This window comes from Thalia democratica, chromosome 3, assembly GCF_965202585.1.
Source record: "Thalia democratica chromosome 3, ktThaDemo2.hap1.1, whole genome shotgun sequence".
In the NCBI taxonomy this organism is placed as follows: domain Eukaryota; kingdom Metazoa; phylum Chordata; class Thaliacea; order Salpida; family Salpidae; genus Thalia; species Thalia democratica.
In genome coordinates, this window is record NC_139167.1 from 38,493,031 (window position 1) to 38,519,857 (window position 26,827).

Here is a 26,827-nt window from a genome sequence, read left to right on the forward strand (position 1 = left end):
CTGTTTATTCGTACAAACTGTTGTACATTAAAGTTTTTTTGTTTGTATGTAATATATTTTTGAAAATAAATATAAAGTGTACATAAAAATAAGCATCTCAACCCATACTGAATGTTTATATAGGTTTGTTAAATTTTTTAAATATTTCTTATAGAAAAAATAATTTAGTACGACAAATTTAGGAAAAATTTGCAAATAGTTAGTTATATAAATTTTATTAAAAACTTCAGTATATAATAAAAGTTGTAAATTTACTAAAACATAAGGTTATGTAATGGCCAGGGTAAAAATTTTGATGTAAGGATACATAAGATTTAAAATTAGCTACTACTAATAATAAATACATAAATAAACATAATGTACACAAAAAGTATTGACTGAGAATATCAAAAAACATTTACCCTAAAGTTAAAAAAAGTGTCACTAAAGTAGTTAAATAACAAAAACAATTTTTCTATAGAACTTTAAGTAGAGGTTTTTATTTTAACAAGAGTAAAAACTGACATTATATTTTGAAACGTTTTTACTGTTTTTCTGATTAGTTATGTTAAAAAATCATTGATTTTTTATTTAATAAAAGTTAATGTTTGAAACTTCTTAATCAACCTGTTTTATTATTTTTTCAAAATATAAAGTTCACTCAGATATAAATTAAAATCTGTCACATAACTTGTGTAATACTCCATAGTATTTTAATTGAAAAAATTATTAATATTTTTTAAAGTTTTTTAAAATAAACATTTATAGTTCAAGGTTAAAAGTTAAATAAAATTGTGTAATAAAATATAAAATACATGTAAAATTTAAAAATTTTGGTTCATCAAGTAGAGTTTAAGAAATCTATGCAAAAATTTCATTTTTAACGTTTTTCTTAATAGCTTCGTTAATTTTATCTTAAAAATACTTTAGATTTAAATTAAAAAATCAATAATGAAAAAATTAGTCAGCTAACAATTTATAAAAGAATAATAACGATATTGATATCTTATAAGTTATTTGAACTAAAAGGTAGATTTTTAATAAACTGTAAATTAATATACTAAATTATAATTATAAAGTAATTGAATTACGAAAAAATTAAAATTAAAAAAAAAAAAAAAAATTAATTAAAAATTTTCAAACTATAACGTATTTGTAACTCAATAGGAATATAATCTAAATAAATAAGACATAAAAAAGAACTTTAAATTCTAATATTTTGCCTCAGTGAGTACAATAGCAAACTGCTAATCCTAGAAAAAGCTAATGTTAAATAGTTTTCAATTATACTTTTCTAAATTCACAGTGATGTTATTTAAAACTTTAACATTAATAGAATTGTGTTAGTATGGCTATGACAAACATTGACAGAATTTACCTAATCGTATAAAAAGTAAACACATTAAATTCAAGTACAAAAACAACTTGCATTTACAAAACTTAAACTAAAATAAAGACTAGTTTTAAAGCTTTGATTAAAAAAAAATGATACGCTTTATAATTTTCAAAATAGGTTATAGAATGTATGTTAGTAATTTTCCCATGATTAAAAACAGCAAAACCACAACACAGGAGATAAGAAAATTACTCTTTAGCGGATACAATCCCAGCATCTTTGGCCATCGTGTAAAAAATGCCTTGTTCGTCTTCCAGCAAGTTTTTAGGTGAGTCTAGCTGTGACAACTGACCTTTATCCATTACTGCAATTCTATAAGCAATTTTAAGCACATCATTAAAGCTGAAAGTGAAAAAATAAATTTATAACTAAATTAAAATAAACTTAATTGAAAAAGTTAATTGAAAATTTATCTAACACTTTTAAAATGTGATTTTAAACTTTTATTTTAAATCGTTTTAGTGTTAAATTATAATAACTGTTAAAAAGTCTTTTAAAAAGTATTCAAAAGTTCTAAGAAGTTTTTAAAGTAAATATACAATTATACAAACATAAACGTTTGTTTGCGAACTTAAATTCAATCATAAATATTAACAACAATTTAAAACAACAATTGTCAAAAACACGTTTTGAAATACTTACCAAATTAAAATAATCATGAAGTTATATTCTATTAAATAGTTTTTTACAGTTTACAAAATTTCAGATTGGTTTTAAAGGTTCAGTAAAAAAGGTATTTATTACACTTTTATAGTTCAACTATGGACTACTTATAAAGAAATTAGAATAATTTATTCATTAAGAATTGAAAACTTTTGTATAATAATTTTTTAACTCATTGTTTTAACTTCAGGGTTGCCACTCGTTTTTTCAAATTTTTCCAGGTTTTCCAAATTTCCTCCAGGTTTTTAAACGTACACACTTTTGGGTTTATTTTTAGTTTAAAGTTAAGTTTAAGGTAAGAAACTGTGTTAAATAGTATAAAAACAATGAAAAGATACTATTGAGCTAATTTATATGTGTTTTTTAATAAAAAAAATTTTTGATGATGACAAAAAAAAAATATCTACATGATAGATTTTTTGTGTCAAATCGAAGTTTTACTTCTTAATATGTTAAAAATTCCAGGTTATTTTTTTCAAAATTTCTCAAATTCCAAGGTTTTTTGTGTAAAGTGGCAATCCTGTAACAATTATTTCGATCTTTGAATGGTATCTAGAGCTTATCTACAATTACTTTTCTAACCTGTCACTGTCCATGATAGTGTTCAGTCGGTGGGCGATCGTGAAGACAGTGCAATGCGAAAACTGCTGCCTGATTGTTTGCTGTAACACAAGTTAAAAGCAAAATAATAAGTAAAGTTGTGTACTGTTGATGTGCAGTATTTAATGAATTAATAAATTATTAACTGATGTCATGATTTTCTAAGCACTCAAATAAAAATTTGACACTACCGCCACTGAGGTCAAGCGCATAGAAAAAAATAAATAAATTGTTACGTTATTTTTTGCTATAATCATTGTAATATATATGGTTTATACATCTACTATTTCAAACCTTTGTTTTAATTAAAATAAATACTAATACATGTTTATTCTATTGCCAAAAAAAAGTTAAAAGTAAGAATTAATTACAAAAAAAAATATTTTAAAAATATATAGTACTGTTAGAAATTTATTAATACTTCAGCAAAATGCTTTATATTAACTAACCCTAACATGTTGACAAAGCAGTTATTTCAAATTCTTTTATATTTTAAAGTTAGTGTAGAATAGTTAAGAAATAAATATATTGAACTCCGATTTAGTAAACTATTTCAAACTTGAATGAGTGAGTCCGTTTCCAAGTCGACGGCTGCGGTTGCCTCATCGAGAACTAGAATCTTGCACTTCTTCAAAAGAGCACGGGCCAAGCACACTAACTGACGTTGACCGACACTGCGACAAACATTATACTTTTGAGAAATACTGCTGCGGAAAATAACCTTTTTTTTTTTGGATAAAAAAAATCGAGATCACTGTTGGTTAGGGTGCTTATTTTTATAACTAATTTGATTTTTCGGCCGAAAAAAAAAATGCTTAAAAAACTATAAAAAACGATTTAAAGAAAGTGTTTGGTGGCACTTCTTGATTATATGTAATTCTTACTTTTTTTTGTAAGTTTTCATGGATCTCCAGTTAGTTTTTTTCAAAAAACAAGAAATGGCACCATAAAACCTTCCTTTAATCGCTTTAAATTGTTCACAATGTGTTTGTGTGATAATTCGCCACATAAAAAAAAAAATCAGCTTAAAACTCCAAGGTCGTATTTTTTGCATCCCATACATTTGCATTGGGGTGATTTTTAGAAAAATTGTTGGTGCCAAGGTGAAAGTTTCTTCAAATCATCTAAAAAAGTTTGCACAGGGTGTTTTTATGATATTTCCAAAACAGAAATTTTTTTCCTGCCAGAAACTCAAAGGAAGCTGTAAAAATAAGCACCCTACTGTTGGTGTTTAGGACAAGCGGTTTTGCAATAAAACTTTAGGTTTCTATAAAAGTTACTTATATTTTGTAAGAAAAGTTTTTTTTTTTTGTTTTCGGCTAAACACAAATAAAAATCTTTAGACTTTTAAGAAAATACAGTATAACTCTTATGTAGCTATTTATTTAGTAAAAAAAAATGTTAAATATAAACATTGAGAAATAATTGCTTTACTTTAACAGTTTGAACTTTCTTTAAAGAGCTTTTACAAAACTTATTTTAACAAACAACTTATCATAAAAGAAATGTATATATGTACTAATTATGTTTTTTAAACAACAATTAATTTTCGCCTCAAAATGTTTGAGCAAAAAACGTCATAAAATATTAATACAGTTTAGTTTTACAAACACTGTGCATATTACTGCTAAAAATAACACGCTAAAAATTATACAACAAACCTCAAATTTTCCCCTCCTTCGGACACCTCGTGAAGGAGTTTTTTCTGCGTCGAGGAGACGAACGTCTTGAGGTGGGAAAGTTCAATAGCCTTCCAGACCTCTTCGTCGCTGTAAACATCAAACGGGTCTAGGTTCATTCGGAGCGACCCGCAAAACAAGATGGGATCCTGAATCAAAAGAGAGTTAAAAACAATATTAGGCTTTTTATTTGTCGAAATCGACTGTGCATGTTGTGCTAAAAAATTTCATGCACAAGGTGCGCGACACAGAAAAAATAGACACAATTTTAAAAACGAGGAAGAAACTACTAAACTTATTTTTTAACTGAATTTTTAAAATTTTATTGTCAAAACAATGTTTCACTCGTTTGAAATAAATCAAACGAGATTCTCAGGTGAATAATAAAACCTTATTCAAATAGAATTTAAACTTGTTCAAAATATATTCTCATTTTTTTTTAATACTTATTTGATCTAAATTAAATTCTATTTGAATAAGGTTTTATTATTCGACTGATGAAATCGTTTGATTTATTTCAAACGAGTGTAACATTGTTTTGACAATAAAATCAAAAAATTATAATCTAATAAATTATAATAAATTATATTATAACAATTATAAACGATATTTTATTAATTTTTATCAGATGAAGGTATTGGAAATTAAGTAATTTTGTAAATTTCTAGGAAAATTTTTCAATTTCGGTCTGACTTTAAAAGAATTTAAATTAATATTTTACCATTTGAAGGATTTGGAAAATAAGGAGTTTTGTAAATTTGAACTGACAAAACCTAATGTTTTTTCAAATTTCCTGACTCTTTTTACAAAAACCTCCAATTTTTCCTGACTTTCGTCATTTAGTTTAGTTTTTCCTGATTTCCTAACCTTGTGGCAGCGCTGATGATAAGATTAAATAATAAACTACAAAAAAAGTAAAACGAGGCGTTTTACTGAAAACTAAACAGTTTTTTACAAACTTGCGGTATGATTGCGATGTTGAAGCGCAGGGAGTGGAGGCCGACGTTCGAAGTTTCAACGCCGTCGATCGTCACGTGACCCGACGCAGGTTCAATGATGCGGAACAAGGCCAGCGTGAGCGACGATTTTCCCGCTCCCGTCCTACCCACAACTCCTATCTGTTTGTAAGAATATTTAGTTTTTAAGAATTTTTTGTTACATGAATTTTGTAGCATACTACTAGCCAATTAAAAATATACTTGAGCTTTTCTCGGTATATTTAAATACGTGTTTACATACAAATAGTTTGTTAAAGCCTATACGCAGAAATAAATTCCGTGTAAAAGTTCATCCCACCTTTTCACCACCTTTGATGACAATGTTAAAATCGCGCACCACGAGTTCCAGCTTTTTTCTGTACCTCGTCGAATAATCCTTGAACTCGATCTCGCCCTCTTTCGGCCACGACCCGCCTTCCAACGCTTGATCGCCTTCAACTTCTAAAGGCGCCTGTTGCCAGTATTTGTTTTTGAATAACGGTTCTAAATGAAACTGCAATATAAAAAAACACCTCGATGTAAAAGTATATATATATATATAGAATTACCACAGATGTTCTTGTGCTAAAACTTTATTTCAACTAACGGCGTTTCACTGCTCTCAAATAAATTTAAGAACAGATCTACGGAGTCTCAAAAATCTCTAAGAATAGATATAGAATAGAATATATATATATATATATAATTAAGTTATTTAACTTGATAAATCAAATCTTTCACACTGAGCCCACCTTAAGGGCTTTGTTAATAAAAAGGTTTATTTCAAGATATATCTTGAAATAAACCTTTTTATATATATAAATATATATGTATATACCAGTAGTATACACTCAAACAAAGTAGCATAATAGATAGTAACATAGACATAGTTATTAACTACAACCATAAACATCTTGACACGCCCAACTCAATTGAAACAAACCTCCTGCTCCACTTTAGAATACTCCACCACGCGCTCTATCGAAACCACCTGGTTCTCCAGTTCGGTTATCAACCGCACGATGGCGTTCATCGTGCCGGTCACCCCGAGCGACGTGGATATGGACAGGCCGACCAGGCCGCCGCTCAACTGTCCCCGTTCCAGGACGGAGAGGAGGGAGGCGGCGAGGACGACCAGCGAGCCGATCACCGTCAGCCTCAGACCCAGCCACCTGGGGAAATGTATTGTGCAAAAGCGTGGTGAACATTTGTGAAAGTTTAAGTGTTTGTTTATTTTATAAACGAAATAAAACAAGTTTTTTGTTCATTTGTAAGGCCAACGCTGCTTTGAACTGTCTGGAAACTATAAAAAACGAACGCATACCAAAGTTTAATATGTAAGAAATTTTAACAACTGGTGAAACATTTTTAGTATTGACTTTTTGTCTATATTTTTGTTATTAACTTAAATATTTTTTTATTTTTTTCATTGATCAGTATAAATTATTAAGAAGAATTTGCTAATCTATTTATTGTAAAATGCAAGTAATTTTAAATAATTTTCATACAAAAACGTAAACAAAAAATGAAGTAAGATAGAAATAAATTAACCAGAAAAATATCGGTTAAGTTTAATAAAAGAATTTTTTTTTAAGTTAGATAAAGTTTATAATTTTTTTTTTCAAGACTCAAATCTCAGGGACAAAGAGTTCAAGAAAACTTAATCGATTGGTGATAAAACTTAATTAGTAAAAATAAGTCTTAAAAACCCATACAAACAATTAATGAGACACAAGTTATTTTGAATAAAATAACATATTTAATAAAAGCCTATAAACAAAATTTACCTAAATGCAGCATTTCTTACGTAGGCAACTCTTAACATAGAATCTACTTTTTGTTCGTTTTGTTTGCTGAAATCTTCTTTTAAATTATAAGCCCTTATTGTAGAAACTCCTATTTTATAATAATTAATTTAACGTTTTATACATAGCTTGCTAATCACATTAGTTCGCGAAAAAAGGTATTAAGGAAAACATATAATTACCTAAAAGAGTTTCTTCGAAATGGGAATATATCGGTGAGTTACTGATTGATTCCAGTCTTCTTATTTGTCTCGAAGTTGGAATAAAAATACGCTGTAGTTTATTTAATTAGGTTATATTTAAACTGAAGATTAAACTATGTTTAAAACAATTAAGGTTAACAACACTGAAAAGTAAAAGAAACTATCCGTTTAAATAGTTTTCAGAATTTGTCGTAAATCTAAAATATTTGCATCTAGTGTACATGACAGAACTAAACTAAATTAAATAAAAAGTTATATGTAAAAATAAGCAAATGAATGTTAATGTGTCAAACTAAAACCGTTTTTTTTTTATAATTTGTAGAACACAAGAAATAAAAAGAGGCTTGTAAAATGTTAAACTGATTTTAGTAAAGGTTATAAATGCATTTATATGTAACATATCCAAGTAAGCCTTCCTTAAAAAGCGCTATAATAGAGTTTGTTTTATTTTCTAACTTAATTAGGCTTGTTTTTAACTAGTTATTACTAACCTGTAAAATAAAGTAAACGACGGAGATGGGCAACAGAAAGAAGAGGAAGTTTACGGTGGTGTAAGTTATGACAAGCAGCATGCAAAGCATATCCGCTAAGTGAGTTATCATTTCTCTCAAAATAATCGGAACCGCTTCGTCAATGCACTGCACATCTTTACTGAAATATGTTCCGTTTTTTAATTATACAACTATTGGCCAAACACTTTTTGTTGAAAACACCGAAAAGCATGCTTAAATAAATTTAAACTTGATTAGATATTGTAGATACACAACGTTAAAAATTTTATAAACAAACTAGTATTAAGTTATGTTGAATTTTTATTTGAAATTTTTGAAAAACATAATTTACAACTTATATCAAATAATTAATTTCGGTTACTTTAAAAACTTAAAAAAAAGCTCAAATACGAAGCTTACTGAATAAATTCTTAACTAGCTATAATTTTGTAAGAACACCTTTTTAAACCATTGAAACAACAATACATAACATTCATGAACCTAAATCTGTTAATAATTCTACCGGTAGGTGTCGTATCGAAGTAGGACATTGGAGCGCGCAATATTCTCATCAACAATCTGTCGTGGATGATCCTGCCTCCCCTGATAGCTCCGTGAAATACGACCATGGTACCAAATAAGGCGGCCAACCCTTCGTTTGCAACGCTTAATTAGTTTTAGGCGACAGTATTTTCAAACAATACATGCACATTTCGCAAACAAAAGCAAACTTGCTGATTTTTTTTTCAAACATTTTAACAACTACAACATTTAAAACTTTTCGAAAAAAATTCTAACAACATTTCCTAAATAGAAGTTAATTTTTTCTTCATCATGTATATTTTTAGTATTACCATTTGAAAAAATAATACAAAAAACTTAAACCTTCTCCCAGTCCAAGACCACCATAGACAGCAAGCCTGTACATTGTGCTGTTCTGTTTGCCAGTAACTGGATCTATTGGGTCATTTGTCCATGCTGTTATAATAATTAGAATTAAAGCGTTATGAATAAATTTATAAATTCAAACAGGTTATCAAACACTATTAAATGTCTACAGGAACTTTTAAAACGAAAAAAGTTTTTAAAAACATTTTAGTCATTTTGAAAACTTTCCGTTAACTAAAATACTGAAGACATGTTCGTTATAACTTTACCAATGTTTAAACATAGCACTAAGTTAGTTACCTGATAACCAAATTGAACTAAATTCAAGCAAAACGTGGTAAGAAGTTTCAGATAGGATTGAAAAAATTGCAAAAATAATTCCGAACGATTTCAAATACGTAATATAATGCTTCTTGCTGACCTAAAAATACATTTTGTTTTACAACATGAGTAAATATCAAAAAAAAAAATTCATGTTTTTAAACAAAACATATTTATAATTTTTTTAATTTATTTTAATTAGCATTTATTTCGGCTATCATCAACTAAGTTGAGATGCTTCACGCCATCAATAATAAATAATGAAATTCACCGTACGACTAACTACAACTGCATCTGAGACAACCTACGAACGGTTTCGTTTGTTTTTGGTCGTGCGGTGAAATTCATTATTTTAATTTTATTCAAAAAACAAGAATTAAGCTTACATAATTAATAAAACATCTTTATCATCAAGTTTTTCATAAGAATTAAAAAAAAACTATTTAAAAGTTACTTGGTCAAAAAAAAAGTAACACTAATTAACCCATCATTAAACTGAACATTTTCAAAAAAATTAAAACTCATTTTGTTATTAACAACAACGAACCTTCCCGGTTTCTGCAACTTCTTCTGAAGTAGTTTTAGCAACTTCGTCGTCTTCTTTTTTGTCCACATCCGATTGCTGCCCCTCGGATAAAATTCTAAAAAAAAAAAACAACTTGATAAAAGAAACGATTTTTTTAATCTACTTGCATTCACAAACCTTTTCCGAGTTTCGTCAGCAGTTTTTTCTTGTTCTTTTTCGTCAATAGAGGTCAAGCCTGCCAGATAAAACAAACCGTAAACAAAACACCTTTTAAACTTGACGCGCTGTATAGTTTCGGTAGCGAGCATAAAAGCACGAGATGACTTGACGTTTTGTTTGATAAAAATCCGCGCGAACTCTCCCGCCCACACCTTGTTGAGCTGATAAAAAACCTACAACGGCATGTTGGGTTTGTTGAAGTTGCTTTTGAACAGCTTGTTTGGTTTCACTTGCGTAACACTCGCGCGTGGCAAACGAAAAATATTTACATAACTTGTATTGAAAAACTAGGCTTCAAAAAACTGACAAGTAGCTTAAGTTTAATATTTTTAAAAAAAGTCACTAAAACTTTTTTTAAATTAAAAAAAAAGCAAATTAAAATTTAAAACCAAAGCGTTTAGTTTTAAAAGCAATTAAAAATCAAACAAGTGAATATTGAAACTAACTCTCGGCGTGCGTGGCGAGAAACTCAGCAAAGCTTCCGTTGTTCTCCACCAGTTGCTCGAAGGTGCCCACCTCGGAAACCGTGCCCTCGCTGATGACAATTATTTTGTCCACTTGAGGCAAAAACGAAACACCGTGGGTCACCAAAACTCTTGTCTGTGTCAAATTTATAATTCAGTGCTAATTGAACTATGTTATATAAACTATAAGATTTATAAAAAAATAACTTTTTTTTTTGAAAAATATTATAAGTGATTTTGAAATTCAAATGGAAGTTTAATTACATATATCACATAAAAACTAAATAAAACTTTAAACTTATTAAAAAAAAATATTTGGATTGTAAAGCCTGTGTATACCTGACTGCTTTAGGCAATTGACCGCTTACAGCAGTTTGTATAAAATTACAAAAGTTAAACTTTCTAATATTTGCTGGCAGCAAACTTGAGCTTTTTGTGAATTAGCATATAATTTTGATAGCGCAAGTGAAAAGCTCTAAATTATGGCAACTATGCCTGGCAGTTTTGCATTTAAGTACCTTACAAAGTAACTTTCAAAAATTTAAATTTTTTACTTTTATCAACGTTGTTTGAAATGTTAATGTAAATAATTATTACTGGTGTTAAAAAGCCTGAAGTTAAATCATGCGTATAACCCAAACACATGTATATTTTAAGTTTAATTAAAGACTATTTTAGATTAGAAAAAGTATGTAAAATGTAAGATAAATAACATAAAATATAATCTTTTATTTCAATTATAAGATGCTACTTTGTATGTATTTATACAATTACACAAAAATTAATTGAAATAATCGCTAAAAAGAGATTTAACTTTTGCTTTTTCTTTATTTTAATAACTATATATAGATCTTGCATTAAAAGGTCGTTTATTTATATTTCTATAAATTTAAAATGCGTGTATTTTACATTAACATTTAATAGTGTACATTTTACAAATTTCGTAAAACTAGTCCTGTCATTTAACTTACACTAAAACTTTTCTGTTTAAAATCGAGACTAACGTTTAGCCATACAAAATTCAATAGGCATATTTTAAAATTCATAACTTAAAGAAACAACTATGCATTAACAGGTGTACACAAACCTTGTTCTTTAGAAATCCTGCAGGTCCGATAACTTTGTCGAATATGTTTTTGCCAACATGAGCGTCCACAGCGCTGAGCGGGTCGTCAAACAAGTACACCTGTTGAAATTTATGTATTAAAATCGGTTTGTTAATCAAATAACAACACGACTCACATCCAGGTCTTGGTAGGCGGCACGAGCCAATGATAAACGCTGTTTTTGACCCCCGGACAAGTTGATACCCTGAAATTTATTCAAATAACGTTTCACACTTGCAAAATGTACATTGCCATATATGGGTGAAAAATACAATTTTTGATTAAATCACCAAAAAATCGTGTAAGAAAAACTATTTTTGAATTATTACTTAAAAGTAAGAATTATAAAAATGTTATATGTTTCACTTCTAAAACTTATTCTGCATAAGTTAAAGCTTTACAAACGAGCTAAAAGAAGTGAGTTACAAAATAAACTTAAAAAAAATATTACTTTTCAACTATAAAAAACTAAGTATAAGTCTATTTGAATGACAAATATATAAGCAACTCACACGCTCGCCGATTTCAGTGAGATCGGCACCGGGCAAAATTTTGAAGTCGTCGGAAAGCTGGCAGATTTCGACCACGCGGTCGTACCTCGATCTTTCCATCTTCTTGCCGAACAAAACGTTCTTCCTGGCAGTCGAGTTCTGTATCCACGCTTGCTGCGGCACGTACGCCGTGCTCCCCTGCAAGGTTGAACATGTTGTCAGAAATTAGTTGTATTAAATAAAAAATAATAATTACAGATTTTTCTTCAGTTTTTTATAAAAACATTATGTAACATCATGACTTTTACAAATACTTTGATTAAAAAAAAAACGAAGGTTTTTTATTAGCTTTTACTGGTAGTCATTTTCCTTTGAAAAACAGGACTTTGTGATTGATATTATTATAAGTACTACCAAGTAATCTACCTTTTTAAAAAGAGGTTGAAGATGTTGTCATAGAATTATTGCATTAGCTAAAAATTATTGCTAGAAGAAATAAGGCAAACTAACAACGAGTGACACATTTCCTTCAAACTTTATCATATCACCGAGCATGGCAGACAGCAACGACGACTTTCCACAGCCGACCTGACCGACTATTGCTACGAGTTCACCTTCGTTTACACTCATGTTTATGCTAAGAAAAATGATAAAACTTCATTACTTAATAAGATAAAGTGTTAAAAGAAATTGCTGCTATAAAAATAATAAAAGTTAATACTTATAACACATTCAAAAATTTCTTAAGCAATTGGATTTTAGCGACTACTTTAATTTTTAACTCTAAGACTACTGAAATTAATTGTACTTTTTAAGTGTTGGGCTTTCTTCTTCTTTATCCCACTTGAAACTGGCATTTTTAATTAATATTGCAGCTTCTTCCGCTTCTGATTTGTACCTCAATACGTCATTAGGATTAAGCTCGTCCAAGTTTAAGAACTCATTCAAACGCTTTAGGCTGACTTTTGCCTGAAAAAAATCTTAATAACAAATTGAACATACTTATATATTATTTTAAACTTTTTAGCTAAAAAAGTGAACTTCAAGAAAAACTTCAGCACAATCTTTAGATAAAGTTCTTTATAAGTAGTTGATTATTGAATAATTACAAAAGTAGCTTACATCGATCAGTATGGGAATGACTATGGGTAGCAGATGAATGGGAAAGAAGAGCATGTAAAACAAGGTGAGCGATACAAACGCTTTTTTAGCTGTGAGCACGTTTGAATCATCGGACAATATGAAGACACCAAAGGTTAGCACACTTACCTGTGAATTTTATTGAGTAAAATTTGCGTAAAAATGAAAGAGTAATCTACTTGTTAATGCTAATTAATATGTTTAATAATATCAGTTTTTTTTTATTTTTTTACACTTGCACTTCAATCGATTGTAATTTAAGAACCTATAAACTTAGATTATATTAAATAATACAACTAATTAGTGTTTTCAGGTGATAAATTAGTAATACTAGTTTAAAAAACCTAATTAAAACAAAAAAAATTACCATTCCAGGACTGATCATAAACAAAACTCTGTTTATTGTTCGCAGATTGTACCATCTTTTTATCTGCGCCAACTCCAAATTTCTGATTTTATCAACCTTTTCCTGCATAAAAGTTGTGTAATGTTTTATGCGAAAAGATAAAGTTTTAACTTGAAAATAGACAAAAAGCGAACCTTGAAAGAAAGTTCCCACGCGTACATTTTCAAAAGTTTTATTCCGCGCAAAACTTCGTTCATCATTTTTATTCTTTCGTCTTTCCTCTTCATCTTTTCTGTCTAAAACAAACAAACCTTAAGTTATAAAAAACAATTTATAAGTATTTATACTATGGATTAAACACTTACATTAGCATCAAACATCTTCTTGAAGAGAACGATGTTAGCTGGTACAAGACACAGAAGCAACCCAAGCCCGGCAAACACGGAGTATCCGACTTGGCGGTAGAGCAATACTACCGCTAGTGCGATTTGTGTCGGAGCTGTAATGTTTAATGGTTGGGAGTAATAATGTCTAATAAAAAATTATTTTAGATATTTTTCAAACAGAAAAATATGATTTTGTGTGTAAAACGTACTTTTAAACAACTTTAAGTTGAAGTTTAAACACAGTGTATTGCTTTCAGTGACATAAAAAACATGAAACAATAAATAAATAAAAAACTAAATGTAAAACTTAAAACTAAAAAGTTTGTTAAAAACTTAAAGAAAATAATAAAAACACCATTACAACTTCTAAAATACTTTAAATCATGTTTTTAAAGTCTGTATGAAATACTTACATAAACAAAATTCACTATAAATAAACTCACCAATCCAAAGAATATTCAGCCAGTGAATTACATTCGAAACTCTTTGAGAATCCAGCGACATCAAATTAACAATTTCTCCTGAATTTGAAGATTTACGGGATGTATTAGATAATACCAATGACTGAAAAAAAAAAACTCTTTCATTATCAAAATAGATAAGTATCTACGTAAAAATTATAAACATCTTAAGTAAGTGTTAAGATACTTTTATATTCCACGAAAAGTAAACAAATCTAAAAATTAAAGTTTAACAATGAAAGTAAAAGAGTTAACCTTGCATTACTATAAAATATTTATAAAACTACTGATATTTTTCACAAATTATAAAAAAATTAAAACAAAATAGTGCCTGAAATTTAAGTGATTATGTCTTTAAGAATTTGTATATTAAGAACTATGGTGTAGACGTGTATATAGAAGTAACAATTTCTACTAAATAAAAATGGGAACTGTTGATCAAATAAAAAACTGTCTTAGTCAAAAAATTCTTAATAATAATAATTTATACTGTACCAATATATTGTTGTTTTATATACATATAACAAATTTATCTCAAAAAATCTATTTTCGATAAGTACGTAAATTAAACAACCTCAATAACAAAATGATTGTTTACAAAACTCAAATACTACGTGATGCTCAAAAATCTATATTAAAACCATCACTTATTAGTAGATTATTTTTACACTCACTTAACTTAAATTTAAAAAAAAAAAAAACTATTCTTTCTGTAGCATATAAAAAACTACACAAGTGAAATCAACTTCATTTGATACTAACCTTTTTATACACGGCCCCAATGAGCGCCGACTTGATTTGAAAGCTGATTCGCAAGTTCGTGTACCCTTCTTCCTGGCCGACAAAATCTTCGCCTATCGACTTGAAGAAGAGCAGGACTGAAAGTGCGAATCCTATCCACGCGGGCTGGTCGCTTTCAGTGAAGTTTATCAGTGCGCTGTTTCAAAGTGTCTTTTAAGAATAACTTTTTTATAAGTTAAGTACTATCGGTGTTAATGATCAGTAATTGTTAAAAGTACAAATAAAAGCAACTACCTTTTTTAGACATTTTTTTGTTAACAGAATAAAATTTCATTTGAAAAACATTGGTGTTACATCGTTTACAACTCAAACTACTTTGTATTGCAGGATTTTGTTATATATAAACTATAAATTTTAAAATTGTAAATATATTAATATATTTTAAGTAAATGCGTATTGATAACTTTAAACATTTTTTTGATAAAATAAAACCATCAATTTTTTTAAATTATAAAATGTCTATATTGTTATTTATTGTTAAAACATTGTAATGAATTTAATATTTAAACTAATTTTTGTTGAAATCAATAAATAAACATAAAAAAAGTATACTTTTATCTTTTAAAAACTGTAAACTTCAGTACTTACAAACACTTTTAATTAACTTTTAGTACTAAATAACCGAATAAAAAAATTGTTAGTTTTTAAAAAAGCATTAAATAAAGCATAGTGAGTTTTTAAAATGTTTACCTCAGAAGCCAAGGTCCTGCTACCCAAAAGAACAATTTTACAACTTCCATAAACACTGTTATTGACCAGTCTGAATAAAACGTACTCACCAACGCTCTTATCAACGATGGCTTTTCGGGCGCTGTAAAATACAGACGTTTAAAAAGAAAAAAGTTAACATTTAAACAACAAACAAACTCAGTTCATGCACATAGCTGTCCAGAAGAGCATCGTCGTCGTCGTTAAACTGATATTGTTGGTCGTTGTCTTCATAACCGTCGTTCACATAAATATTCTCGGGCACTCTGCAGTTTTAGTAGGTAAATGTGCTAATTTTTATTCAATCTTTTGTTATGAATTTACAATTTTGTAACTAGTAAGCTTAAAAAGTTAGAGACTTGTAACTTTTTAGTCTGGATTATTGAATCTTAATAACATTTAGCAAATGTCTAGAAACATTGAAACATATATATCACATTTCGTTACGAAACTTAAACATAGCTTTAATTAAGCTACTATTTTATTTTTACTTGAAAAGACATGGTCAGTTTAAAAGAAAAGCATGTTTATTATAAAATAATTCAAATATGTAAACTTTTAGTAGATATCATGTACAAAAAAAGTTTAAAATATAGAGTGAGTCACAACCTGTGCTTAATTACTCAAAACCTATAGATTCCGTTTCTAGATACAAACAGTATGTCAAACTAATTAAATTTAAAGTTTTATTTTTTTATTATTTTATTATACTTTTGGTAATTAAAGACAATAAATTACACAGAATCACATAAAACAAAAAAAAACATTTCAAAAAAACTTCAGTATTTTTCAATCAAAAAAAAATATTCTAAGCATTTAAGTCCTTGTAATTTAAAACTTATCAGAAAACATTAATCTAAATTTTAAAATTAAATCTCTCTTTCAAAACAGTTCTAAAAGATAATTTAATGTCATCATCTAAAAACATAGTAGTTAATAACTCTATCAAGTTACTTAAATTTTAAACATTTTAAAAATTTTCTACTTTAACTTTGATAAAAAAAAATGTTGTTCGTAATCTAAAATTAAAAACAAAGGTTTTGAAAACTATTTTTTTTAGTAAATTTTTTAATAAAATCTAAAAAAAGAGGTTTTAAATTTTTAATGTAGTGGTTATTTTAGTTTGAGTTATCTATTATGGTACTTAAAGAGTTCTTTAGTCTAATGGTGTATAAGCTAGAAAATTACTTGTAACCTACTTTACAATTTTTATCTATCTTTTTTTTTGATATCTTTAAATTTGTTTGACAAAACCAAGTTTTTGTATATTTAAAACTACAATAAGAGTTTATTTTTTTATTACCTGGTGTACTTTTAAATTAAGTAAAACAATCGGCATATTTAACTAGTGCAGTTTAAGAAGCTAAAAACTAAAAAAAACAGAAAAAAAGTAGAAATGACTAGCTAGAAGTAAATAAATAACAATCTATTATAAACACTAGCACTGTTAATTAAGGACTTCATTTGACTAAAGTCTTCAAATCATTAAAGTTAAGTAATCAATTTTATTTCTTAATAAATTAAGAGCAATAAAAACATCAGCTAACTTTTTCTTAGACAACTCCTTATCCCAACACCGTTGAAACCTTCTGTTTTGCCTGGCTGATTTCAAATCATCATTTAAGTTCCACAAGTCCTCGTGCTTTATTGACTGCTTGTAACCGAGCCACACTAAACTGCGAAGATGACAACATTATTTCTTGTTTGAAATTTTTATTTTGCACATCAAAATGTAATTAACCTGTTAAACCAGTGTTTAGAAAACTGGGATAGAAAGTTTGAGGAATATTCTGGTGAAACTGAGGGTTTGTCACTGCTGTGTTTCAACAAGTAATCATTTTTTTCTTCCTTTTTTAGGAATGGATCCTAAAAAATTAAACAAATAAATATAAACAACTTTAGAAACTCATTTATATCTTATATTTGGCAAACTCTCGTTTTAAACTTTTAAAAGTTTTTAAAAACATAAACATTTGTAATTTCAGATAATATTGCATTTACATCATAATTTTCAATAAATACAATTCAGTACAAAATAAATTTTGTTACAAACTAACAAGTTTTAACTACATAACAAGAAAACTTTTGTATTAAAAAATCTCTGATTATTAAACAAAGTGTTGTAATGTAAGCATAGTACTATAAGCCGGACAAAATTTTTAATTACTATACTGAAATATTAATTTTTAGTCATTGTCTTTGCTAAATTAGAAATTAAATAATTGATTTAGAATACAATAACTTTTAGCTTGACATAACATTAATTTACACCTACGTATTTACTAATGAAAACTGTATAGAAATGTTTCGTATTAATCACATTGAATACAATTTTTTTACACATTTCATAAACTATATGATAAAGTTAAAACTATACTGTATAGAATCTTAGCCAAAAAGCTTTTATATAGTCTATAAATTCATAATTGTAAATGTTAAAAAACTTTGATTAAAGATTGTTTACCTATATAAAAGTTGTAAAAAGTTCAAAGTCAAAGCCATAATCTTAAACAAATTAGATATAAAGTTTATAACTACTATAAATAAGGAATAATGGATATGAAGAAGTCATGTATAGTTGTGTTTTTTACAATTACATACACTATTTTACATAATTATATACATAAAAAATATATGCGTTATAAATAACAATTGTATCATAAAAAAAAAAATTGTTGTTCAACTTGCTTTAGTTTTAAACAAATTCTATATTATTACACTTAAAAACATTTACACACATCTTTATGTGACTTCTCTATTTCTTATATTCCTTGAAATACTCATATTTTAAATATAAAGAAATGTCTAGTTTCAAATAAAACTGAAAAGTATTAAAAACGTCTTTTTTTAAAGTTACAATTATTAATTATGTAAACAACAATTTTACTGATGCACTTGAAAACTTAATAAAAATAAAGTATTTACAATAACAAAGTGGATACCTCACTTATTCGTTGTAAAGGACCATCTGCAACGAATATAGAAACAAAGTTCACAACTATTCCAATGAATCGGCTAAAGTATATCACATTATCTGCCAGTTGTTCAGGCGAAAGTGCCTGTACAGTAAAGCAATGCTTTATTTTTTACTTTCATATACTATAATATTACTTTCATAAAATTTACACTATATTTAGTTCATATACCAAAACTACCAAACATAATAGGACTTTAAAACTTTTAGGAATTTAGTGAAACTAAATGGTAATTTCTTTTAAACTTAATAAAAAAACTAAGTTTTGGATAATTTAATAAAACTCTTGCTTGAACAAACAATAAATTGTAAAAGTATAAGTATACTACATCATGAATATTACATTATAAATAAACGTTTACTTTGAATTACAATAAAACAAAAACAGAAGTTATAGGAAAGACATAAACTAAAAATTTATAAATGATAAATTTGCAATGTTTATTTTATTTTAATAAAGATTAAAAACAAGCTTAAAACTTAAACATTGGTTAAAAGTATATTTAGTTTACAAAAATATATACAATGTTAAATAAAAAGAACTTTCAAACGATTTTCATTTAAGTTTTTTCTAAATACTTTTTATATTGAGCAGTTAATGTAAAGCATTTGCAGCTGCTAAAAACTACTATTTAAGCTTTTTTAATTTAGATATTATTAATCTAAAAAATTTGTGAAAAAGAAATAACTGGAAGAAACTATTGATTAAGTGATATTTTCTACGTACACAAAACTTTAAATACTTTTATTAAGCTTTAAAAATTTCTTTTGTACAGTTACTCTATACAAACTATTTATGTACAACTTTAATTGTATTTGTTTAATATTTTGTTATAGTATTTTTAATAATTACATAAACTTTTATGACAAATAAAATTATGTGATACTGATATGCTAGTATAGATAATACCAAATATGATGTTTCATAAGAAGTAAGCATGCACAAAATAAAAAACTCACAGTTGTTCAAGAAAAAAAGTTTAAAGCTTTAAAAATATTAAAACACGAACATTGTACTAGTTGTGTTTTTTTAAGAACAGTATACATAAAAAAACTACCTCATTTTTTACAATAGGTTCAACTTTGCCTTTTAGCTCTATCAAGTTTAACATGAAAACAGCCATCCAAAAGAAAGTCAAATATCCAGACGTGTTGATTCCTTTTCTTCTTTCAAAATCAACAAAGCCTATGACTAACACCTACAGTAAAATTGTTTCACACAATCTATGCTAAACTTATAAATTTTATATCTAAAGTTTAATACTTTTTAGGTTATATAATGCAAAATAGTGCTTAGCTATAACAAGTACTTTTAGTAATTTTTACTGTAAAGTAAGTTATGCTTAAAAATAAACCATTGTAAGTATGTAAACAGCTGGAGATATGAAGTAAGATAAAGGAGCTGGATTAATAGCACTGTAGAAATACAAAGAAGTCATGATGTTTGCAAACAAAGTAAAGCAAATAAATACCATTGATACCTGAAAATTAAAATTTAAAAAATTATATTTATGGTATAGACTCAAAAAAGTATTCACCCATAAGCTACTTTATAATTTAGTTTTATTAATGAACTTAGTAAGAACATTTTTAAATAGTCTTAATGGTGTATTGTTATTTATTTTCTTTAAACAGTTTTCAGACATTTGATAAAAAACTCAAAATGAAAAGTGTTTTACTAACCATTCTGGTGTAATACAGTGGAGACTTCGATATCTGATTAAAATATGAACTTTTTCTATGCAAATAAAATGGCAGCAAAAACAACAAAAAATATGTACAAGGTATTAGATCCAAAACCATTAGCTCAAAACATTTACTAAACTTTGGATCCGTTGATGTCAACAAATGAGTGATGTTCTGTATTTTGATTAAAAAATCAACTAATATTTTCACACAATTTTATCAAACAACAAAACTTCAAACTTACAAAAAGCTCTTCATCTCCACATAGATTATTCATTTTTGATTTATTGTTACATCAGTTAGTTATAATTTAATTAACACTCTACCTAAATAGTTACACTCTAGTATATAGATACTTTTAATTTTTGTTTACTTACTTCAAAATTTATTTTCAACATAAAGTTTTAATGTTTAAAAGTAAAAAAAAACATTTAAAACTGTTCCAAAATATGAGCAGCACATCATAACTTAGTTAATATTCTATTTTTTATATTTAAAAGTTAAGATATTTTTAGATATTAAGGGTTTTTACTTTTGTGTAGTTTTTGTGTAGCTAACCTGAAAGTAAATTGAAAGTAAATAAGGAAATAAAATAAATTTGATAAACAATTGTTAATAAATAGTCAAAAAAACGTATATTATATAGCTTACACTATCTTGTGCAAAAATAAAACTTTATAAGAGAGTATTTGCAAGTGAACCTTCTACATTTAAATTTTTTAATGTTTATTTTACTAACAAAACATTCAGTTACTAAAAGTTTTTTATTACAACTACACTTTCACTGACTTACGGCAGATCTTGAGGTACCTACATTGTACCTAAAGATCAGCCATAAGGCAGTGAAACTGTAGTTGTACTAATAAGTGTTTGGTAACTGAACCTTTTGTTATTATTCTTGCTCACGTTAGTGTTTGAGCTCTTTAATATTGTCCAGGTAGAAACTTTTATAGTCTAATGTTTATTATACAAAATAAATCATAGATCAACAGCCTAGCTAAAAAACTGCCATTAAAAAAGAACCTACACTAAAATTACAACAAAATTCTGTAAGCAGTAGATCTCAGACTAGTTACAAAAAACACAATACAGAAATTGAAAATCACTGATAATTGTAGCTAAGAAAACTAATAATAAGTTTAATTCATGTAAATAAACTATATATGCTTTTCAATTAGGAGTTTAAATGCTCCTCAAATCACTAAAGGAGGCATATTATGTTTTTGAGGTCTTTTGACACATTATCTCAGAAAAGAAATCTTTTGTTCATCAATACTTGATTGAGCAACAGAAGATACCATTGATTTTAACATAGACCACAAACAAATCAAATTGGCAATAAAGGAGGCCTCAGCTCCTTACTCTAAAACTTTGAAAAATTATGTTTGCACTAAGATTGAAAATATTTTTCGATGTTTTGTTTCGAATAGTCCAATTTTAAACTAGTCCAGGGTTTTTTTACCCACCTTGTAAGTACACAAACACAATAAAACTTTTACTAACACCTGCATGTTTGAAAAAAAGGCTACCAAATAAAACAACCTACTGACTTTTTATTAGTTTAAGAAATAAGTATATACATTACAAATATGTTAAAAAAGTAACAATCTAAAAATTTGGTTGTTGCCCATCCTCTGAACATGACCAATATGTCAAAGGCTGCGCTGGCTGATAGTAAAGTACATAGTGGTGAGACTAGTATATTTCAAAACACTAATGTTTGTAATCTTTTGTCAACTTCTTATTCTTCTAAGGATATAACAGAAGCATTGTAGGTAGAAGTTATGGATATATTTTTAACTGCATTAAGATATTTTAACAACTATATTTTAAACAGCATTTATTTTACAAAGTTAATAACTTTTTTTGTAGCAAATTCAAACACTCTTAAGTTAAAAGAATTAGAAAAGGACTTGACTGGAACTCTTTGTTGTCAGTATTCTAATTTTTAATAAAACCCCAAGGAATTTTAAAAGCTTAGTAAAAGATAGTTTTAAGTGCATCCAGAAGATAATTTTTATTAAAATAGTACAAGGTGAATTTTTGGAGTTTCTCTGATTGTATTCTTTTAAAGTTTTAACTTCTTGCTTTAACTTAACAAAAAAAAATCATTGAAGAGTATGAGAGAGTCGTTTTCTCTAAAAAATGTTTTTGATTTAGTAGTTGTTGTGCTCATTAAATTATGATAAGGTTGTAGTTTAATTTTATTAGTTAGTGATAGAATACAATTGTATTTTTGTTTTACTACAAAGCTTTCTACAGTTTTGTATGATAAGTTGTATAAAACATGTTCTTAATAAACTCAAAAACTATATAGATAAGTAGTAGAGTATTAATATTAACTTTTATATTTTGAATATGCTGTACTGCTGAGTTATTAAAACTACTTCTCAAACCTAAGCAGCAAAGTAATCATAAAGTTATCAAGAAATAATAAAAGACAAAAGTAATTAGTAACATTACAACAGGTTGTTATTTGAATTTTCAATCCAATTGTAGTTTATTGTTTATTGAATGACAAAAAAAAGCACCTAAAAAGTTAGGTACAAGGATCTAGTGTACAAAAAAACCTTTTGGTTATCGAGTTATACACCATGGATACAGTTTAATGTCTTGTCCAGGACAGAGAAAAGTAAATCTGATCATAACTGTGTGTAAACGTGCACATAAAATTTGTTCCCCAGAGTTGTTACTAATTGAAATCAACCAGGTCAAGGTACTATTAGACAAAAATAGGTACCCACAAAAGCTATTTAACAAAACAAGTTAATTTACTTTTTTTAAAAATTGGATAAAAGAAAGTTATTAGGACCTGAAAAATGTGTAGTTACTTTAAAAATCCCTTTCATTAATAACAGTTTAGAAAAGTTAGAAAAGAAAATTAAACAATTGATATGAAAAATATATTATGCAGCAAACCGAAAGATTTTATTCACATTAAAACCACTAATAACATCAGGTGGTGAAGATACAATATCTAAATTAGATAAAAGTACAGTAATTTACCAATTTAGCTGCTGTTGCAAAGCAATCTATACCAGATTAACAAAAGTTCAACTAAAAATAATGATAAAAGAGAATGTCGAAAGAGTATAGAGAATTTTTGCTATTCAGAAAAGAAGGATGATATACCAGTTAAAGTTCTAAATGCTTAAAAACCTTCCTCTATTACAGAACATTTGGTAAATAACTTGACTGTGCAAACAGTTATAATATAAATAGATTTAAATTAGTTAAAAACGGAAGTAATGGTTTCTTACTAATTAAACTAGAAGCTATTTGTATATTATTAAGAAAACCTGTTGCATGTAGGCAAAAACCTTTTAATTATAATTTTGGTAAGTTTAGATTAATTTTATTGTTACTAATTGATTTTATCTTTTATTACTTTCTTGATTACTTTGTGATTACTTTGTTACTAAAATTATTTTATAAAAAACCTTTAAAATTTATGCTAGTAGTTAAAGCTATTGGTTTTTAAATTTTACTCAAAGAATTTTAGCCATTTTTCAATATAAAATTATTGTTAGCTTTAGTGTTTGTTTTTGTTTTCTTCTAGTTTAAAATACTTATGCATGAAGAGAAACACAAAAACTAATGTGAAGGTAAATTATTGTAAAAATTTAAACCTTATGGAAGAAATGGTTTGGTGCAAATATAAGAGGTGGTAATTATACTAAATATTGACAAAATGGGTTTATTAAACAATAACAACATTTTTAAATATACAAAATGTTTAGTCTATTTTAATTAAATGTTTTTTTTAACTTTTTAGTATAAGTCTAAACATTTAAAATAAATTAGTGGTGTGTAGCTTAATGACTAAAAGTTAAATAGTTCCACTGGGATCTTTTTTCGTAAAAAAAACATCAGTCTCAATCTCTATTTGCAACAATAATTGTTTCTGGGAAAAGCAAGTGTGTTAAATCATGTGTAAATTTACCTGCCTCGTCAATATTTAAGTTTTAATTACGCAAAAATAAAATAAACAAAAACTATCTTTCAAACGAATAAAAAAACCTTTGTGACACACCATTTGAAGAACACTCATAAATTGACAGTAGTTACAAAATGTAAAGTAATCTCATGTAATGTCAAAAAAAAATAACTTGAGTACAATTAAATTTTTTTTAAAGCGTTGGTTGTAATAAAAACTTATAATTTAAATGTTTATCCAAGTTTATTCATCATTAATTTACTCAAGGTAATTTAAGAATATTAGAGTCAATAGCATTTAATTTTTAACAAAGCACAGTTTGCTACACATGCTTGCTTATCACTAACCAACCCCCTTTTAAAATACTATAAAGACGTTTTTGTCTTTCTACTGTTTAGAAAACGAATTGAAATCAAAACAAGTTTATGTATCAGGTAGCAGTTAGTAAACGAAACTATTTAAAAAACTAGAGAATTCTCGTTGAAAACTATTTCCAAGGACTTTAAACGTCTTAATTTCTCTAATTCTTTCAAATTAAAACAAATAAAACTATAATTGTTCATCAAACTAAATAAGTCGCGCTCACAACAGTCGACAATTGGTATCAACAACTATCCACGCGAAATTTTGCGATCTGGTTTTGGTTAATTTATAGAACAAGCTATATTATAGTATATTTAAAGCAAACTTTGTACAACATAGATTTTTCTATAAAACATTTATCTTTAAAAAAGTTAAAAGTAATATTCTTTTTTTTAGTGTTTGTGCAGAGATAATATTGCAACAAAAAAAAGTTTTGTAAAAGATCATTTTAAACTTTTGAATAAAAAAAAAATATATACAAGTATATATATTTCTATTGTTATGTAAGTGCTGAAATAGAGAGGCTCTCTACAACAAGTTTTAAGTTTTAAGTTTTAAGATGTTACCACAGCTGAAGATCTATTCTGTTTAACAGAACAGTGAAACAATCGTGTTTGAAAACGTTTTATTAATATAAATTTACATATATACACAATAGTTCTTGTCAGTTGAAAATTAGCATAAGTCAGACGATTATATTTAAAATGTTTTTAAACGAAGAAAGAAAGTTTTGAAATCTTTTTAAACAAAAATTTTATTTTATTTAAGAGATTTTCCGAGTTACTTTTAGTTTTTACAACACTTTTAAAGCAAAGTTGTTGCAAGAGTTAAAAATTTTTGTTCTGAACACTGTATATTTTTAAAAAAATAGAACTTTTTTTATTAACAAATAAAAACTAAAGTAGTTTTTTAATTTAAAATATTCTAAATATTAACTTAGCTATTCAAAATATTAAATTGATATTTTATCAGATACAATTATGATATAAAAACCTAAACATTTATAGAACTTTATTTATTAAAAAAACTATATATTATCAGTAGTTCAGCAAGTTATGTTTTTTTAAATTAACAACGAAACTGATAAAATGCTAATGATAACTTAAATTATGCTTTTTTACAATATCTGAAAACAAAAACAAACTTTTTTTTTTAATTACGTTGAGTTTGTTTAGATCAAGTAAACTCCTTAAAAAATAGGTTAGTTTTATATAATATTATTTAATTACATAATCAAGATTTAGTTTTTGTTACTATAACATTTTTCGTTATCTTACTAAAAGTTAAGTACCTTTTGAATATGTGTATTTTTCTTTTGGTTTCGATATATCCTTATAAAATACCAAACTAATCAATTAGTAAGAAAATAATCTTATTGATATTTGATAAATTATCACTGTTCCAATGTTTTTTGATTTTTAAAAGTCTAGTGAAGCTAGACTTTTATTGAAATTAGTGTGAGCTTTTGCACAATTACAAACTTTTAGCTTTAAACGTGTTTATTTTTAATCGTAGCATTTAATATTTTTATTAACAACTTTGAAAATTACTTAAAGATTTGGTGTGTTGATTTATAAAAAAAAATCAGTTCGACTTACGATAATGATCTATGGGCGAACATTGGTAAAGTAAGCTAATTACAACATTTTTATTTTCACTGGTCCTTTAGTAATTAATGATAAGATTATAAACAATTAGAGCTTTAAAAAATAATTGGTTGCAAATTCTCTGGAAAACACTTAATGTTTTTATTTTAAAGTCGTATATAACGTACCAATTAAACCTTTTTGATAAGTTTGAACTGTTTAAATATCTTGTAAACATATAAACTTAATTCTTCTTGAGGTTGTTTAAAAATATGTCTTTATGTTTTATACTGTAAATTAACAAAAACAAAATTTTATGAAAGTTAGCTAATCTGTATTTTTAATATAATCACAACTGTTTAAATAATGTAAGCTATTTTTAGCATTTATGAAAAGTAATTATATTTGTAGAGCTACTTTTTAGAATTTTTAGACATTACAAAATAAATAAAAACTAAAGTATGTTTAATAGTACAACACTTATTCAAATACTAACACTATACTATTGCTTTTTTTTACGAACTGTTTTCGTTGTAAAATTTTCATAAATTTTAAGTGTTTCCAGCAAAACGGACTTGAAATAAAATTTCAGGTATTTTTGTGAAATTTCTAATTAAAGTATAAAACTTTA

The 26,827-nt window shown here is 26.7% G+C and overlaps 2 protein-coding genes across 2 annotated transcripts; both read right to left on the reverse strand.

The window, feature by feature from the left end:
• Positions 1-1,563: 1,563 nt before the first annotated feature.
• Positions 1,564-15,741, reverse strand: LOC145832265 (multidrug resistance-associated protein 1-like). Its single transcript, XM_082939584.1, has 28 exons — positions 15,633-15,741; positions 14,904-15,078; positions 14,124-14,244; positions 13,660-13,793; positions 13,489-13,590; positions 13,316-13,417; positions 12,931-13,077; positions 12,617-12,777; positions 12,319-12,445; positions 11,830-12,006; positions 11,454-11,522; positions 11,299-11,397; positions 10,194-10,347; positions 9,706-9,763; positions 9,550-9,643; positions 8,982-9,102; positions 8,679-8,771; positions 8,295-8,445; positions 7,794-7,953; positions 7,282-7,372; positions 7,082-7,190; positions 6,238-6,466; positions 5,614-5,766; positions 5,277-5,435; positions 4,300-4,466; positions 3,198-3,312; positions 2,621-2,700; positions 1,564-1,687 (listed from the first exon to the last, which is right to left on the reverse strand). The coding sequence occupies exons 1-28, from the start codon at positions 15,680-15,682 to the stop codon at positions 1,564-1,566; spliced, it is 3,522 nt and encodes a 1,173-aa protein (XP_082795710.1). The 5' UTR covers positions 15,683-15,741.
• Positions 15,742-15,792: 51 nt separating this feature from the next.
• On the reverse strand, positions 15,793-20,587 carry LOC145832266 (multidrug resistance-associated protein 1-like). The gene is made up of 8 exons (XM_082939585.1): positions 20,555-20,587; positions 20,308-20,484; positions 19,980-20,105; positions 19,683-19,823; positions 18,593-18,709; positions 17,392-17,516; positions 17,198-17,326; positions 15,793-15,916 (listed from the first exon to the last, which is right to left on the reverse strand). The coding sequence occupies exons 1-8, from the start codon at positions 20,585-20,587 to the stop codon at positions 15,793-15,795; spliced, it is 972 nt and encodes a 323-aa protein (XP_082795711.1).
• Between the last annotated feature and the right edge of the window lie 6,240 nt (positions 20,588-26,827).